General features: G+C 45.8%; 1 protein-coding gene across 1 annotated transcript; it reads right to left on the bottom strand.

The window, feature by feature from the left end:
• Nucleotides 1-10,881: 10,881 nt before the first annotated feature.
• On the bottom strand, nucleotides 10,882-14,845 carry RTP2 (receptor transporter protein 2). Its single transcript, XM_007532731.2, has 2 exons — nucleotides 14,667-14,845; nucleotides 10,882-11,386 (listed from the first exon to the last, which is right to left on the bottom strand). Exons 1-2 carry the CDS (start codon nucleotides 14,828-14,830, stop codon nucleotides 10,882-10,884), a joined length of 669 nt encoding a protein of 222 aa, XP_007532793.1. The 5' UTR covers nucleotides 14,831-14,845.
• Nucleotides 14,846-15,076: the final 231 nt, after the last annotated feature.

The raw sequence follows: 15,076 nt of genomic DNA, 5'->3' as shown, positions 1-15,076 counted from the left end.
TATGCCTTCATTTATCCCAACTTTTCTTTTTAAGTCCCCACTATTCAAACAATAGTGTGCTTGTTGAGGTTGTAGAAGGAAAGGAAAGGAAAGGAAAGGAAAGGAAAGGAAAGGAAAGGAAAGGAAAGGAAAGGAGAAAGGGGAAAGGGGAAAGGGGAAAGGGGAAAGGGGAAAGGGAAGGGGAAAGGGAAGGGGAAAGGGAAGGAAACAAGCACACTATTCAAACTTTTCCTTCCTCTAAGCACAGAGACAAATTTGGGTCAGCTGCCCTCCAGTGGTGGGATCATCTCTCCCCTCCTAAACTTCAGTCTTTTTACAGACTCAAGTTCATCCGCCCAGATGCTTTCCTCCCAGTGGTGGATCCTCCTAAGAGACCCTCCATAAGCAACCAGCACATGAGGGAACTCTCACAGACTCCCACAACCAGCCCTCACGTATGCTTAGGTAGAGCTGAACCTTCAAAATCCTAACCCCCCAATTAAAAAAAATAACTCCTTTATTTTTTTAAATGAATTTATTTATTATTGGATATAGACAGAGAGATATTGAGGAGGGGAGACAGAGAAGGAGAGAGACAGAGAGACACCTGCAGCCCTGCTTCACCACTAGTGGAGCTTTCCTCCCTGCAGGTGGGGGCCAGGGACTTGAACCCAAGTCTCTGCACCCTGTAGTGTGTGTGCTTCGTGAGGTGCACCACTGCCTGGCCCCCTAACTCCAAATTTTTACTTTTCAAAGAAACTCAGCATTTCTGAACAAATTTTAGCTTGGTCACTCCAAAAGACTGATAGAAAAAACATGCCCCCTGTCTTTCTAAAATCCACAAAGAAGTAGACCCATTCATTTAATAGTGCTGAAACCAGACAGTCTGTGGTTGCTTTGTTGGTTTTTGTTTGTTTGCTGGGTTTTTTTTTTTTTAATAGCAGTTGCCTTGCTGTCTAGCAATAGTGTGTTTGCACGTCTGGCTTCTTGCAAAAGGGCTCTGGCTCTCCTCAGCAGTGGACACTATGTCTTTTTGTCCTGATCTTCCTGGAAGATTGCCTAGAATGTGTGAAATGTCCTAAAAAAATGCTGGACAAATAGTGAATGAACACTGATCCTAGTGTCAGTCCATGTCTTTAGCTATCATCCTGTGCAAAAGACACCTAAAGTTTCCTACTATCATTTCTCTCTCTCTCTCTCTCTCTCTCTCCTCTCTCCTCTCTCCTCTCTCCTCTCTCCTCTCCTCTCTCCTCTCTCCTCTCTCTTCTCTCCTCTCTCTCATCTTACCACAAATTAAAATGGAAGCAATTGAGGAAGCGGCATAGAGGGGAGATTAGAGACTTGCAAGCATGAAGCCAAGATTCAATCAAAGCCTCATTTTCTCACTAAAAGAATAAATGTATTAAAAAAAATCACAACCAAAGAAACAAAGATACATATATAGAAGACAATAATTAGATGAAATCTATGACTGCAAAAGATCCAACACTCACCCCCCCCCATGCCAGCTGAGAAGCGGGAGTGTTAAGCTCGACATGGTTTGTCCATGCTCTCAGGGCTGACTGCGATGGACCTCTCAGGCGGAAGAGCAGCAGGAAGGATCAGGGAACTCTGAAGGTGACCACCTGGTGGGTCAGGAGGAGAACAGAATACACCACACTCTGTTGGAGGGTGAATCTGAACTCTTTAAAAGAACTAATTAAAGTTTGACAAGTAGAATATATTCTCTCAAAAGCCAATTATTTGATAATAATTTCTGTAGTCTTTCTAAATAGGGGAGTTATCTCAGTAACAACTATATGGGAAGTAGCACGTCGCTGTGAAAGTGAAAGTAACTTATGAATAAGGTCTAAAAAATCTCTTAACAAGTTTCAAAGTGAAAAGGTTTTAACCAGAACATTTTTTGGTGCATTCAGACATAAAACTCTCTTAAAAACTTAACTCAATTTTACTTGATTAGAACTTCTGTTTTTATATAGTTTCACAGTTACATAAACATTGGTACGAAACGAAAGCAAAAGATAAGCATCGGGGTTTGCGGTTTTGCCTAGGATCATACATAGTTCCTGCTCTGTACTGTACATGTAGCATTTTTTCCTTTTAGTTAATTTGTTTTTCCCTTGACATTTGTATAATCAGCTGGCTTATCAGTGACTTTATTGTTTGTCCTGCAGATTTTTTTGGCTCGGATTTTTGGAGCATGACTCTTATTATGTTTGTGTGGGGGGTGCCATCTTCTAGTCTTAGGGGATTTATCATGTATAGGGGCTGCTTCTGGAAAGTTACTAGGTTCCCAAGCTACTACAGCTAGCTCAATCATCAGCCCTTTGCGAAGTCCTAGCCCATTCCCGGGGATGCAGCTTCCTTGAAGTCTGTCATCCTCATGGCCATGGCAGTTGACCTTGACAAGCTCCACGGGGGGTCAAGGCATGGGGCGCCGCAGCTGACTATGGAGTAGTCTAGGGCTCACTGTGTTCGTATTTCCTGGGACAGCTTCACTTCCACCTGTGGGTATAGGCCAGTTCCTAACCCTCAGGGACAGCTTTGGTAGGAACATATGGAAGCACACACAGCTATTCATGTCCAGAGATGTGTTTTGTTTTATTAGAAGTATGTGTCCTTTTGCTTAGTGGGTCTACCATATACTCTATATAATGGATATAGATATATGGACATTTGAAGCTTTAAGAAACTATTTGTATTGTTATTGCAGAAAAGACAAAAAGGAACAAAAAGCAAAGGGAAAACACACATAGTATAGCTCTTTTAGGTTGAATGCAAGATATGTAAACAATCAGGACCAGAGATAAATACCCTTTCAGAAGTAATTGTATTTAGCTAATGGATCTTATTTTCAGCATTGAATAGACCAAGGCTTCTGTGTTAGTTGACTAACGTTACCAGCTTTGTGATTTACAGTCTAAATTACCACTGCCCACAGAGTATGAGGAAAGATCATTCTTGTCTACGTCAGAAGATGGCAACTGAGGTCATTCTCGTTTCATTCTGATTTTCTTTCAGTGAGAATAAAAGATAGATGGAAACTTCTGAGAATGAAGAGGGATCAACAAACCATATTCATAAAACACACACACACACAGACACACACACAGACACACACACACACACACACACACACACACACACACACTCTATCCCAGAACATACAGGCATTCAGATGCTTGCAGAAGGCACAGTATAGGCGTGCAATTCAACACTGGCTTTTCTTTTCTCTTTAAGGACACTTGGGCGTGGTTGACAATAAAATGACTATCATGAATCAAAAGACTGCCTCCCCACTCCTTATTTGCACCAAGAGAGCTGTCTTTACCCCTTGCTGCCACAGACCTACCTCATTATCCACCTTATTTCTAGCCATGGACCCCAAACTGCTGTCTGCCCCATCCTCTGTCCTCTGGAGGGCTCAGCTGTTTCTTTTATTTCCTTTTTTTTTTTTTTTTTTTGTATTTTTAACCTTTACTTATGGCTTTTAACCTTTATTTATGGCTAGAGACTGGCAGAAATGAAGAGGAAAGGGGGTAACAGAGAGGTAATGAGACAGAGAAACACCTGAAGCCATTTCACTACTTGTAAAGCACTCACCCTGTAGGTGGGGAATAGGGGCTCAAACCTGGGTCCTTGTGCTTTGTAGCATGTGTGTTCAACCAGGTGCACCATCACCTGGCCCCTGCTTGGTTGTTTCTCCTCCCTGAATGTGAAGTAAATGTCCATTCTTGGTCACCTTTACTCCACCCAACCTCAACCTCCTCATCAATCTTTCACCTCCTTCAGAACAAACCCCACATGACTCCTCTTCTGAGAGCACATAGCCCCTCCCCCAAGGAATGCTGAGGCTATCCCTTCTCCTATCCCAGAAAGGACCAGCACATGTTATAGTCATTCCACTTCTAGGACTCTGTCTAGTTCCACGGGAACTTAGGAATATTGGAATTTAGGACAGACCAGAGTGGATGTATGCTCTTGGGTAAAAATGGCAAGAATACAGCTGTATAACAAGAGAATATATTTCCTGGCATTCTTCAAGGGGTGACAGATCCACTCCATTGCCTCCTCATCCTGGTGTCCAGGCCTCGTTACACCTCAGGCTCAGGAGACAGTCACAAAGGGTCCATGGAAAACACATGTCGGAGCTCCAGTGGCGCAATCGGTTAGCGCGCGGTACTTATATGGAAAACACATGTATGGTGAGGGCTCTCCCCACAGGCTGCACGGTCTTCATGAGAACTGGGGAGCTGAGGAGCACCACTCTCCTCACCACAGTGACAGGAGCATTGACAGGGTTGGTCTCCCACCAAGTGGCCACAAACATCTCCTCCTAAACTGCTTTTACTTTGTGTCTGTTTTTGACCAGTGTTATCACTGGGGATTGGTGCCTGCACTGCTCTGCTGTTCCCAGCAGCCAACTCTTTCCTTCCCTTTTCTTTCCTTTTCTTATCTTTCCTTTTCTTTCTCTTTCTTCCTTTCTCCTTTCAATAGAAGGAGAGAGAGAGAGAGAGAGAGAGAGAGAGAGAGAAGGAGAGACACCAACACCACTACTCATGAAACTTCTTCTCTGCAGGTGGGGACAGGGGACTGGAACCCAGGCCCTAAGTACAGGTACAGGTGCCACCTGCCAGCTCCTGTTCTCCTAAAGTTCTTGTAAACCACAGTGCACACTTTTCAGACAGCTCTATTTTCAGGTTTTTAGATACCCAGTGTCCTCTCTGTTTTTAAGAATTATTGTGAGGTACAGCTGTTACCCGCATGTTGACAGGTGGCTCCACCCAGGGTGAGGCTCTGTGCTCCTTGTGCAGGACCTTGGCCTCAATACCCGTCAAATTAGTAACCAAAGCAGGAGTACTTAATTCTTCATTTCATGTTAGTCTGAGCTCCTGTGCTGGATTTAGACTAACTCATGGGCCTAAAAATACTGAACATTTTTTTTTACCTTTATAGTTCTGTTCTTTTACCATATTACTGGAGGTTAGAGAGATTCCAAATTATATTCCTCCATGAGGATCATTTCTGGAACCATCCGTTCCACCCCAGTTCCATGTCTGCCAGTTCTTAGCAACATCGGTCCACCAGATATTCGTCGGGATGCGGCATCATCTAAGTTCATTTCCCACGTCTACGCTCGACCGGACCTGCCAATATACGCAGATATCTTCGCCCACCCTGTCCAACGCTTGACGTCTCGTCACCCAATCTGGTCCCCTACGCCTACACTGAACTTCTCTGTTCCAGACTCTTGGAAACAGAGTTGGCAGTCAGCTGAGGTAAAGAACAAACACCTCATCACAGACCCCTGCAAGCGTCAACCCGGCTTTGACCTAGCACGTTATGATTGGGCCCTCCTCAATCGCTATCGAACAGGCCGTGGCCGGTGCGCCGCTATGTTCCATCGCTGGGGAGCCAGAGACGACCCGAACTGCCCCTGCGGCTCCAGACAGACTATGACCCACATAGTCAACGACTGCCACCTCTCCAGATTCAAAGGAGGTCTCGAAACTTTACCTCAGGCTCAACCTGAAGAAGAAGAAGAAGAAGAAGAAGAAGAAGAAGAAGAAGAAGAAGAAGAAGAAGAAGAAGAAGAAGAAGAAGAAGAAGAAGAAGAAGAAGAAGAAGAAGAAGAACTGGAGGTTAATTGTTTACAGTGCAGATGTTGACATATGAGGACAATTTATTGTCTCCCCATGTTAAGTATCTACAGGGCACTCTCACCTCCAACTTAGTCCTATTTCCATCATCAAACTAAACCTAAACCCACTTCCCTCCTCTGTCAGTGTGAATAATCCCAGTGTCTTTCTCATGGGAGACATTCTGCATAAGAGCTGGAATAAAGTCAGTATTTCTTTCCATTCCAGTCTGTGGGAACCGCAGTGCATGGCCCCTAAACAGGAAGATTCTTGATGGGAGGATGGGTCTGTTAGAAAATATAACAGCCAAGAATTCAGTCAGCCACTCCAATTAAGCAGATATTTGGTGCCAGGCAGTGAGGCCAGAAAGCTGAGTCCAGGGGGCAAGCAGTGTCTCGCCTAGTACAATGCACACACTACCATGCATGGAGACCCAACTTCAAGGTTCTGGTTCCCATCTCCGGGGGAAGGTTTCACAAATAAGAGAGCAGTATTTCAGGTGCCCCTCTTCTCCCTCTTTCTTTACCTCCCTCTCTCCCTCCTTCCCTCCCTCCTTCATCTTCTATCAAAACTTAAGAAAAAGAGATAATGGTCACCAGGAATGGTTGAGTTGGGCAAGCCCAATAACTCTGATGCCCAAGCCATCCCCACCCCTCCAAAAAAAAAAGAAGAAAGAGAGATGACTAACAATACTGGCAGACACACATTTGAACAAGTAGTGGCAATTGACCAGGAGAAGTACACAGTACAGTATCCTCCAGGGGTGAGATTCAAAAGCCTAGCTCAGAGACTTCGAAGAAAGCTTTGTACCGGACTAATGCCCAAGCTGGAAAGTCAGACAGTGGCAGTGCTCCAGGGGGACAGACAGCAGTGTGAGGAGCGCCAGCTTGATTGGAGCAGCAAGACAGTGGGATGCCAATGCTAAGCCTCGCGAGATCCGTATGCTGGGTAACTGAGATCCCAGGTCAGAATTCAGAGATCCTCAGGGTCGACCTCAGCACAGTCACCTATGAACTGGGTTACCAGCAACCAGTTTTTTTTCTTTTATTCTATTTTATTTACTGGACAGAGACAGAGAGAAATCAAGAGGGGTGGGGAAGCTATATACAGAGAGAGACAGAGACATTGTAGCACTGCTTTACCCACTCATGAGGTTTCCTCCTGGCTGGGGACCAGGGACTTGAACCCAGGTCCTTGTACACTGTAACATATGCACTTAAGCAGGTGCACTGCCAGCTGACCCCCCAAAAATATTGTCTCTTATTATTAATATTAAAGATTTTTCTTTTGTACATTTTTAAATATTTATTTGACAGAGAGAAATTAAGAGGGAAGAGGCAATCAAAAGGGAAAGAGACACTTGCAGTGCTGCTTCACCACTTGTGACTCCTCCCCCCACCCCCCGCCCCCCACCCCCGTCCTCACCAACATGCAAATACACACAGGTAAGAAGTAAGGGCTTGAACCCAGGTCCTTATGCACATTTTATTATCTGAGAAATAAGGTATGCCTCACTTATGAGATTAAGTTTTATCAACTAGCAGGAAAGAATTCTGGAAGAATTTAAGCAAGGGGGTAAGTTGCTTGCATTTGGTGATTATAAAAACCACTCCAGGAGAGTGGCAGAGTAAAATGCATTAGACGGACTAGAGCTGTGAGTGTGAGGCTTAGAGGGGAACCACAAAGGCAAGAGACATCACATGATAAAGTCATGCCAGCGTGACAGAAAGAAAGAAAGAAAGAAAGAAAGAAAGAAAGAAAGAAAGAAAGAAAGAAAGAGGACAACCCCAGAGGTAGCTGATAAGAACAATCAACACAAGGTGACCATCTTGTAGGGGAGGAGGAGGAAGGCAGTGAGCGAGAACAAGGCGATAACTCCCAGAGCTCAGAGAAGCAGGGCAGAGCGTATGGTTAAATGCTTCTCTCTGCTCTAGTCATGTCGCCTGTGAAGGAGGCTCACAATGGACAGACCGGTGGGTTTGTGAGTCTGGAAGCCACTGGAGATGCTCAGAGGAGATGAGTGAGCAGGAGCACATGTGCAGTGCTAAATGAAGTCTGGGGTGGGTGTGCATTACCAAGAAGTACACAGTGTCAGAGTGCTCGGGAACAGCAGCATGTAAGGAGTACATGAAGACAAAACAGAAGTGAGTCAACAAGGAGCAAGTACTTTCATGGAGTCTTCAAAGGAGGACAAGGTGGGAGAAGCAGTAAGAACACATGAAATACAGACAGGTCGTCCGGGAGATGGCGTACTGGGTAGGGCATTGGACTCTCAAGCGTGAGGTTCTGTGTTCAATCCCCAGCAGCACATATACCACAGTGATGTACGGTTCTCTCTCTCTCTCTCCCCTATCATTTCTCATGAATAAATAAACAAAATATTAAAAAAAGAAAACAGAGGAACTGAAGCATATACTTAAAAAAAAATGCAGACAGACAGAACAGAGGCCAAAGGTTTGACCATAAGGTATGGGATAGCAGTTTTCAGAACATGGGAAAGAAAGCAAATAAGTAGGAATAAATCTAACCTGGGGGTGGGCAGTGGTGCCCCTGGTAGGACACACATGTTATAATCACCAGTACCAGGGTTCAAGCCCTCAGTATTCACCTGCAGGGGGGAAGCTTCATGAGCATTAAAACAGTGCTGCAGATCTGTCTCTCTCTTTTTATCTCCCTTTCTACTCCCCTTCCCCTCTTAATTTCTCTTTGTCTCTATCCAATAAATACATGCATTAAATGTTTTAAAAAGAAATAAATATAATCCACTACCTCCAGAAATGGCTTTGAGGAATAAAAAAAATAATGTGACAATAGTTAGATATGAAATAGAGTGGGAAAAAGGTCATTCTAGCTAAAAGTAAAAGATACAGTGTATTTACATACAAAGAATAATAACCAGTAACAAATGAGGATGTTTATCTTTCAAAATTCCCCCCCAACTTCATTCCGTTTCACCCTTTCTAGCCTTCTCCCTTTTCACACCTATTTTGTCTGACTTTACTTCACCTCTGAGGATATTAAGTTCAGAAGGATGCTACTGTCACTACTTTACTCCCGTCTTGTCCCCTCACTATCCTTGAGACTTCAGAGTGGGCCATGTCAGAGAGCTAGCTGGCCTCTCTGGGGACCCTTGGATTCCCAGGATGCTGGTGTCCATCTTCCCAGAAGCCACCTGTGTTTGTAGTTTAACAGCATCGTGTGGGACAAAAACTCTGCGCAGGCCCCACTGAGCATCTTCTGCCAATGACAAAGGTGAACACAACCTCCTACGGCCACTAGTGATGCTGCAGTGCTCTCCCTGTGTCTCCTCTACACCTAGTAAACAAAGACAGAGATTCCTCCAGATTTCCCAACTCTCTGCTTCTGTAAGCCCTTGGAAAAGTCAGTATAAGTCACCAGGAAGCCCCTTCCAAAGTGCAACAAAGGCAGAGCCAGCTGGCATGCTCAGTGAAAGGAGGGGAAGTGCCAAAGCAACCCACATCTGGAACACATCTGGCTAGACACACTAGTCATGAATGGCATCATCAGTGTTCAGTCACATCTGGGGCAGAGGCTGTAAAGGTGGGCTAGAAAAAAGTATGAATGTCAGGGAAGAATTTGTGCTGTAAGCAGAAGAGTATCTGTTTTCTGTTCTAAGTAATAATCAGCACATAGTCTAACCCCAGACCATGAGTCAGATTGCCCAAGGGAGCTGGCATAGCAAAAGCATTCCAGCCAATGAGGTGGTCTCTGGACTGAACAAAAAGGATGAGAGCTGGCACTCTCCACTGCTCCTGGTCATTTTTCCTAAATGGAAGATGACACCTAGCCCCACTGTCACCTGGAAAAGTTACCTCCATGGATTTCCCTTCTCTCTCCTTTACTTCACCATTCTGAGCAACTAGAAGAGTGTACAATCTGCAATAAGATATTTTCATACAGATGGTCAGGGGGTCATCTCTCTGCACCAAGCATAAGTAGTGAGCAGGGGAAATAGCATGATGGTGATGCAAAGAGACTGCCTGAGGTTCCAAGGTCCCAGGTTCAATCCTCTATACCACCATAAGCTAGAGCTGAGCAGTACTCTGGTTAAAGGAGAAAGAGGGTAATAGTGCTGTCACAGCCCATTTTCATCTAAGCACAGAAATGCAGTCCACAAATCCTAAATCAAAAGAGAGAGAGAGAGAGAGAGAGGCAGGCCTCATCTTCCAGTGAATTTCAACAGGTTTTTTTTCCCACAGGAAGTAACTTAGACTACACTGAAACCCAAAGATGTCAGTCCATTCACAGCCAGAACCAGAGAGGGTACATACACATTTATATATTTCCACCACACCACACCTGTCCCAGTCCCCAGATGGCTTCATGCTGTGCCTTTAAGCCTATGTCTAACCCTTATTTTATGAGTCAACTTTCATTTAACCAAGAATTGCAAGTTCTAGATAGCACTGCCAAACAGTGGCCTCTGGGCATGTGCTACGCAGTAGTATGAGGGACTAAACTGATGATGGTATTTCATTCAAATCAAGTGAAACTTAAATAACCCCATGTGACTAGGGCCTAGTGGACTGGAAATGGCAGTTCTAAATAATTACAGCCAAGAGGATTCTAGCACCAGAGTAAAACATCGAGTATTTCCAATTTCTTTCAGGGGCAGGCTCTCCAAGAAGGTCTTAGAGGGGACACATTGTTTGGATGTTGGTTAAAGATGCCTTGCGTAGAGACACTGCACTCTGAAGAGAAACAATCCCCACCCCAGGACGGTCAGAGGAAGCTAAAGGTGGGTTTGAGAATGAGTCAGGGACAAGACAGACATAAGAAAGACAGAGAAGCTCTCTGGAACACTCCGAGCTGACAGTCCAACTGGGACCTCTAGGAGTGCAAGTCCCGTGCTCCATCAGATTAGCTACTTGAACGACTCACCTAGCGGTGAGTCGTTCCAGTGGGAGTGCAGAATACAGAAATGAAACAAAAGGAGGAACAGAGATGGAAGTGAACAAAACAGGTGATGCTGCTTCCTTGTGGGTCAAACCAGAAAGGTTCTAGAATACCTGTTAGATCTTTCTACCCTGCCTCTATCACTGTGCACTTAATAGGTGGCCCACTATGTAGCTCCGAAAGCAATATTTCATTCTTCAGAGACATAAATGAGGCCCAGAGGAGTCGAGTTGTCTTGCATTACACAAGGAACCTGAGGCAGAATCAGAACTGGTACTAGGTCTGGTACTAGCAACTGCCCCCGCCCCCGGTCCCCAACTCCAGCCCCAGCCTGCTCTACTAGAGACTAGAAGAAGGTAGCGCTTCGGAAGGAGAACTGCAGATAGACGATGAGCAGGCAGAGGGAGGCCCAGAAGAGGCACCAGCGGAGAGAGAAGAAGTTGTAGCCCAAGGTGTCCCGGGCCCTGGCCTTGGAGGTGCTTTGGGCCGCCTCCTCCTCCAGCAGCTTCTGGCTGGGCTTCCAGTGCACGATACCCTCCAGACAGGCCTCGCAGAACTCTGCTCGGTGTGAGCTGCTGTCGGGGCGGCTGGCCACGTGGATGCGGTACTGGCCGCCATCCTCCTCGTAGCACTGCTCGCGCAGGCTGGTGATGAGGTTGTCCACCAGGCTCTCGATGTTCTCCTCCAGCATGCTCGACTCGTCCAGCCGCGCCGTGCCGCACTCGTAGCACAGCTGCTTGAAGACGCGCATACGCACAGAGCCCATCCTCTGGGCGCGGTCCAGGTACATGTGGAAAAGGATGACCACGTGGGCCGACTGCCAGGTGTGCCAGCACCAGGAGCAGTGGAACCTGCAGGCATGGGGAGAAGAAGGAGTGAGAAGGTGGACCTCCCTCCAGCCACAGCCAGCGGGCAATCGAGGGCCCTGGAAGCAGAGGAGGTGGAGTGTTTACTACCTCCTGGGATCATTAGTTCTTCTGGGGAGCTCCCCTGGGGTCTGGGGCAGAGCCCTCAGGAACCAGGCACTGGAGCAGCTGGCGCCCACCAGTGCCCTGGAGCCTGCCCCCGGGGTGTGCCCTTCTTTGACCTCACCTCCACATACCAAAGGTGCAGAGAACATGGATGCTGTTGGAGGGTCTCACTCTCTGCCTGGTCCCTGTGTCTTATCTGTGGTACATAGCAAGATGAAATGCAGGGTGTTGGGGTCCAGTGAGAGTCCTTTCTGGAAAACTCACAGGGAGGCTTGCCCACCATGAGTGACCTGTGCACCCTGCTTACACTCCAGAGACAAGGAGACACATGGATTGGGCCAAGCTCAGCCAATGCAGGACGGCTAGATGGACAGGCAGGGGAGGAGCCCAGAAGGGGACTGCAGGTGGGTCCTGCACCTTCACACAGAGTATTCTCTTTCACTTTGGCAATCCTTAGATCCAGTTGAAGCTGGAAGAGTGAACCCTGGCCTGCATATCCCCCTTATTTTTATTTAGTTATTTATTTATATTTTTATTATCTTTATTTATTAATTGAATAGACAGCCAGAAATTGAGAGGGAAGGGGAGAGAGAGTAAGAGAGACACCTGCATCTGTGCTTCATCACTTGCAGTGCTTTCTCCTACAGTTGAGAATCAGGGGCTTGAACCTGGGTCCTTGTACATTATAACATGTGCACTCAACTGGGTGCACCATCACCTGGTCCCTTGCATATCCCTTGCACACACACACACAGCACTTGAACACATAGCAGATGCCCAATAGATGTTTCCTGAGTTAATTTGAATGGAAACTAGCCAACATGCAATTCTCTTGTCTTTTATCTCAAAAACAGGTTCCTACTCACATTTTCAGTCAGAGGGCAAGAGTAGAAATGTATGCTTCCACCTGTACTCTGTCTCCTGTTCTCGCCATCGGTACCATCCTGCACCACACAGGCTTTCCAGACAAACAAGTGCTAACAACCCGGTCTGAGTGACTACACCCCTGGAACAAGGCCACTTAATGGTCTCTTCCCAAGGGCTTATGGATCTTTTCTGACCTCAGATTGATGGAACCTGTGAGGAAGCTTGCACTGAGATGATCCCAAGGTAGAGGGCAGGGAAACCTATGGTTGTGGTCTCTTTAAATCTACTATTCCTATCTTTCATCAACTTTTTCTTTCACTTATTAACTTTTTCTTGGTATGTATGAACTGCTATAAATTAAGGAGCCTTTAGTCTCTAGTAGGTATTGTAAATATGTTTAGCCAATCTTTCATTTGCCTTTGAACTTTTGTGATTTCTTTTTCTTGTCATGTATAGTATAGGTTTTGAAAAATGTTATGACATCCAACTTCTCAATCTTTTTTCCATGTTGTTTCTGGGTGTATGTTCTTTCAAAACCCTTTTCTAGAGGCACAGGCAGTGGCCCACCCAGTTAAGTGTACATAGTAATCAGCACAAAGACCCATGCAAGGATCCAGGTTCAAACCCCTAGCTCCTCACCTGCAGGGGTTTGAACAAGCAGTGAAGCAGATCTTCAGGTGACTATCTTTCTTTCTCCCTCTCTATCTCTTCCTCCCCTCTCAATTTCTCTCTGTCCTGTCCAATAAAATGAAAAAAAAAAAGGCCACCAGGAGCTGTGGATTCATAGTGCTGGCACTGAGCACCAGGGATAACCCTGGAGGCAAAAAAAAAATTATTGTCATATACATACATGTATTTTATTTATTTATTCCCTTTTGTTGCCTTTATTGTTTTATTGTTGTAGTTATTATTGTTGTTGGATAGGACAGAGAGAAATGGACAGAGAAGGGGAAGACAGAGAGGAGAGAGAAAAGATAGACACCTGCTGACCTGCTTCACCTCTTGTGAAACAACTCCCCTGCAGGTGAGGAGCTGGGGGCTCGAACTAGGATCCTTATGCCAGTCCTTGCAATTTGTACTACCTGTGCTTTACCCACTGCACTACAGCCCAACTCCCACATGTATTCTTTTATTTTATGAAGTCAGAGTTTTCTACATTTTCATTGCAAAAACATGTAGAGTATATTTTGTAGTGTAGTTTACAACCTCTGTGTTAAAATGACAATGAAAAGGGAGAAAATTATCCAGAAGAGGCAGAGGTCTATGGACGTCAAATGAGTATAGCTCCTTTATTTTGTTCTAATTATTGGAGGATTAATTTTGTTTTAGGATTAATGTTTTAGAGTCGACAGTAAATACAATAGTTCGCATAACATGCATAACATTTCCCAGTTTTGCATATAACAATACAGCCCCCACTAGGTCCCCTGCCATAATGTTGCAGGACCTGAACACTCTTCCCCACCCACCTCAGAGTCTTTTACTTTGGTGCAACACACCAAACCCCTTTCTTAGGAAAAGAAGTGCACTAATCCCTACAGACCTAAGGGAAGTCCTGCCCAAAACTAAGTCTTGTCACAGACCCATAGATGGCCCAGCTGAAAGAATGTGATTATCTAAGGCCAGCCTCTTGCTTTTAGAAATGTAATATCTGGGCAGGGGTAGATAGCATAATGGTTATGCAAACAGACTCCCATGCCTACGGCTCCAAAGTCCCAGGTTCAATTCCCTGCACCGCTGTAATAAGCCAGAGCTAAGCAGTGCTCTGGTTAAAAAAAAAAAAAAAAATCAAAAGAACTGTAATTATCTGAGACCCAGACCCAGAAGGGTCAGGAACTCCTGCACCTATACCTAAAGTGTAGAAACTTAGCTATGGAGCCAGTTTCAGAAACATAGCAGGTAGGCAATTAGTGGTGTTGTATTCAAATCAGCTCCAGCCACGCTGACTGAAGTCACCTTAAACCAAAGCACAGGTCCCCCAACTCCTAACGGTTTCCCCCAGTGACCTCAAGGCCTACTACTGCTAGACCAATCAAAATGGTACAGATAGTAAGGACACTGGAGACATCACAGTCCTCATTCACTATGTAAAACCAAATGCCCCAAAAAGAATATGATTCATTCAGGGTCACCGAGAGTGTCTTGAACATTATTGGGGCTAAACACTAGGCAGTTTTCATAGGTCTGGACTCTTCTTTTCCTGCTCCCTAACCTGAGAAACCCCCAGGACTGGCCTTCACTTAACTCTCTTCCACCCTCACTCCACAGGGGCCCTCCTCCCTGGGCCTCTCACCTCCCGGAGGCATGCTGCTCCAGGTACTGCTTCCAGCCTGGGGCCAGCTCGTTGGGCTTGAGGTTGGGGTCCATGATGAGCTCCCAGCTGTCTGCAGGCTTGGCCACCTCCATCTTCTCGTAGAAGACTTTCCTCCATTCGCAGGTAGTCAGGCTGGTACTCATGACCCTGCTGGCAGGGAAGGCAGCTGCGGTGGGTACTGAGTGAGAATACAAAATGAGCCCTGGTAGGTGTAAGGCAATTCAGTCTCCGAGGTCTGAAAATCTTCACCGACAAAACTAGCAGGAAACAGGATCCAGCAGCCTTCCTTTTCACCTTGGAACCTGTTGCCATGGCAGCCAGGTAGGGCAGAGCCAGGGCTGGGGAGCAAGGAGTCCCAAGAGAGTCCTGGGGCCCTGAACTGGGCTTGA

This window comes from Erinaceus europaeus, chromosome 9, assembly GCF_950295315.1.
Source record: "Erinaceus europaeus chromosome 9, mEriEur2.1, whole genome shotgun sequence".
Classification (NCBI taxonomy): Eukaryota; Metazoa; Chordata; class Mammalia; order Eulipotyphla; family Erinaceidae; genus Erinaceus; species Erinaceus europaeus.
The sequence above is the reverse complement of the archived record's forward strand: the minus strand, read 5'-3'. Positions and strand labels throughout refer to the sequence as shown.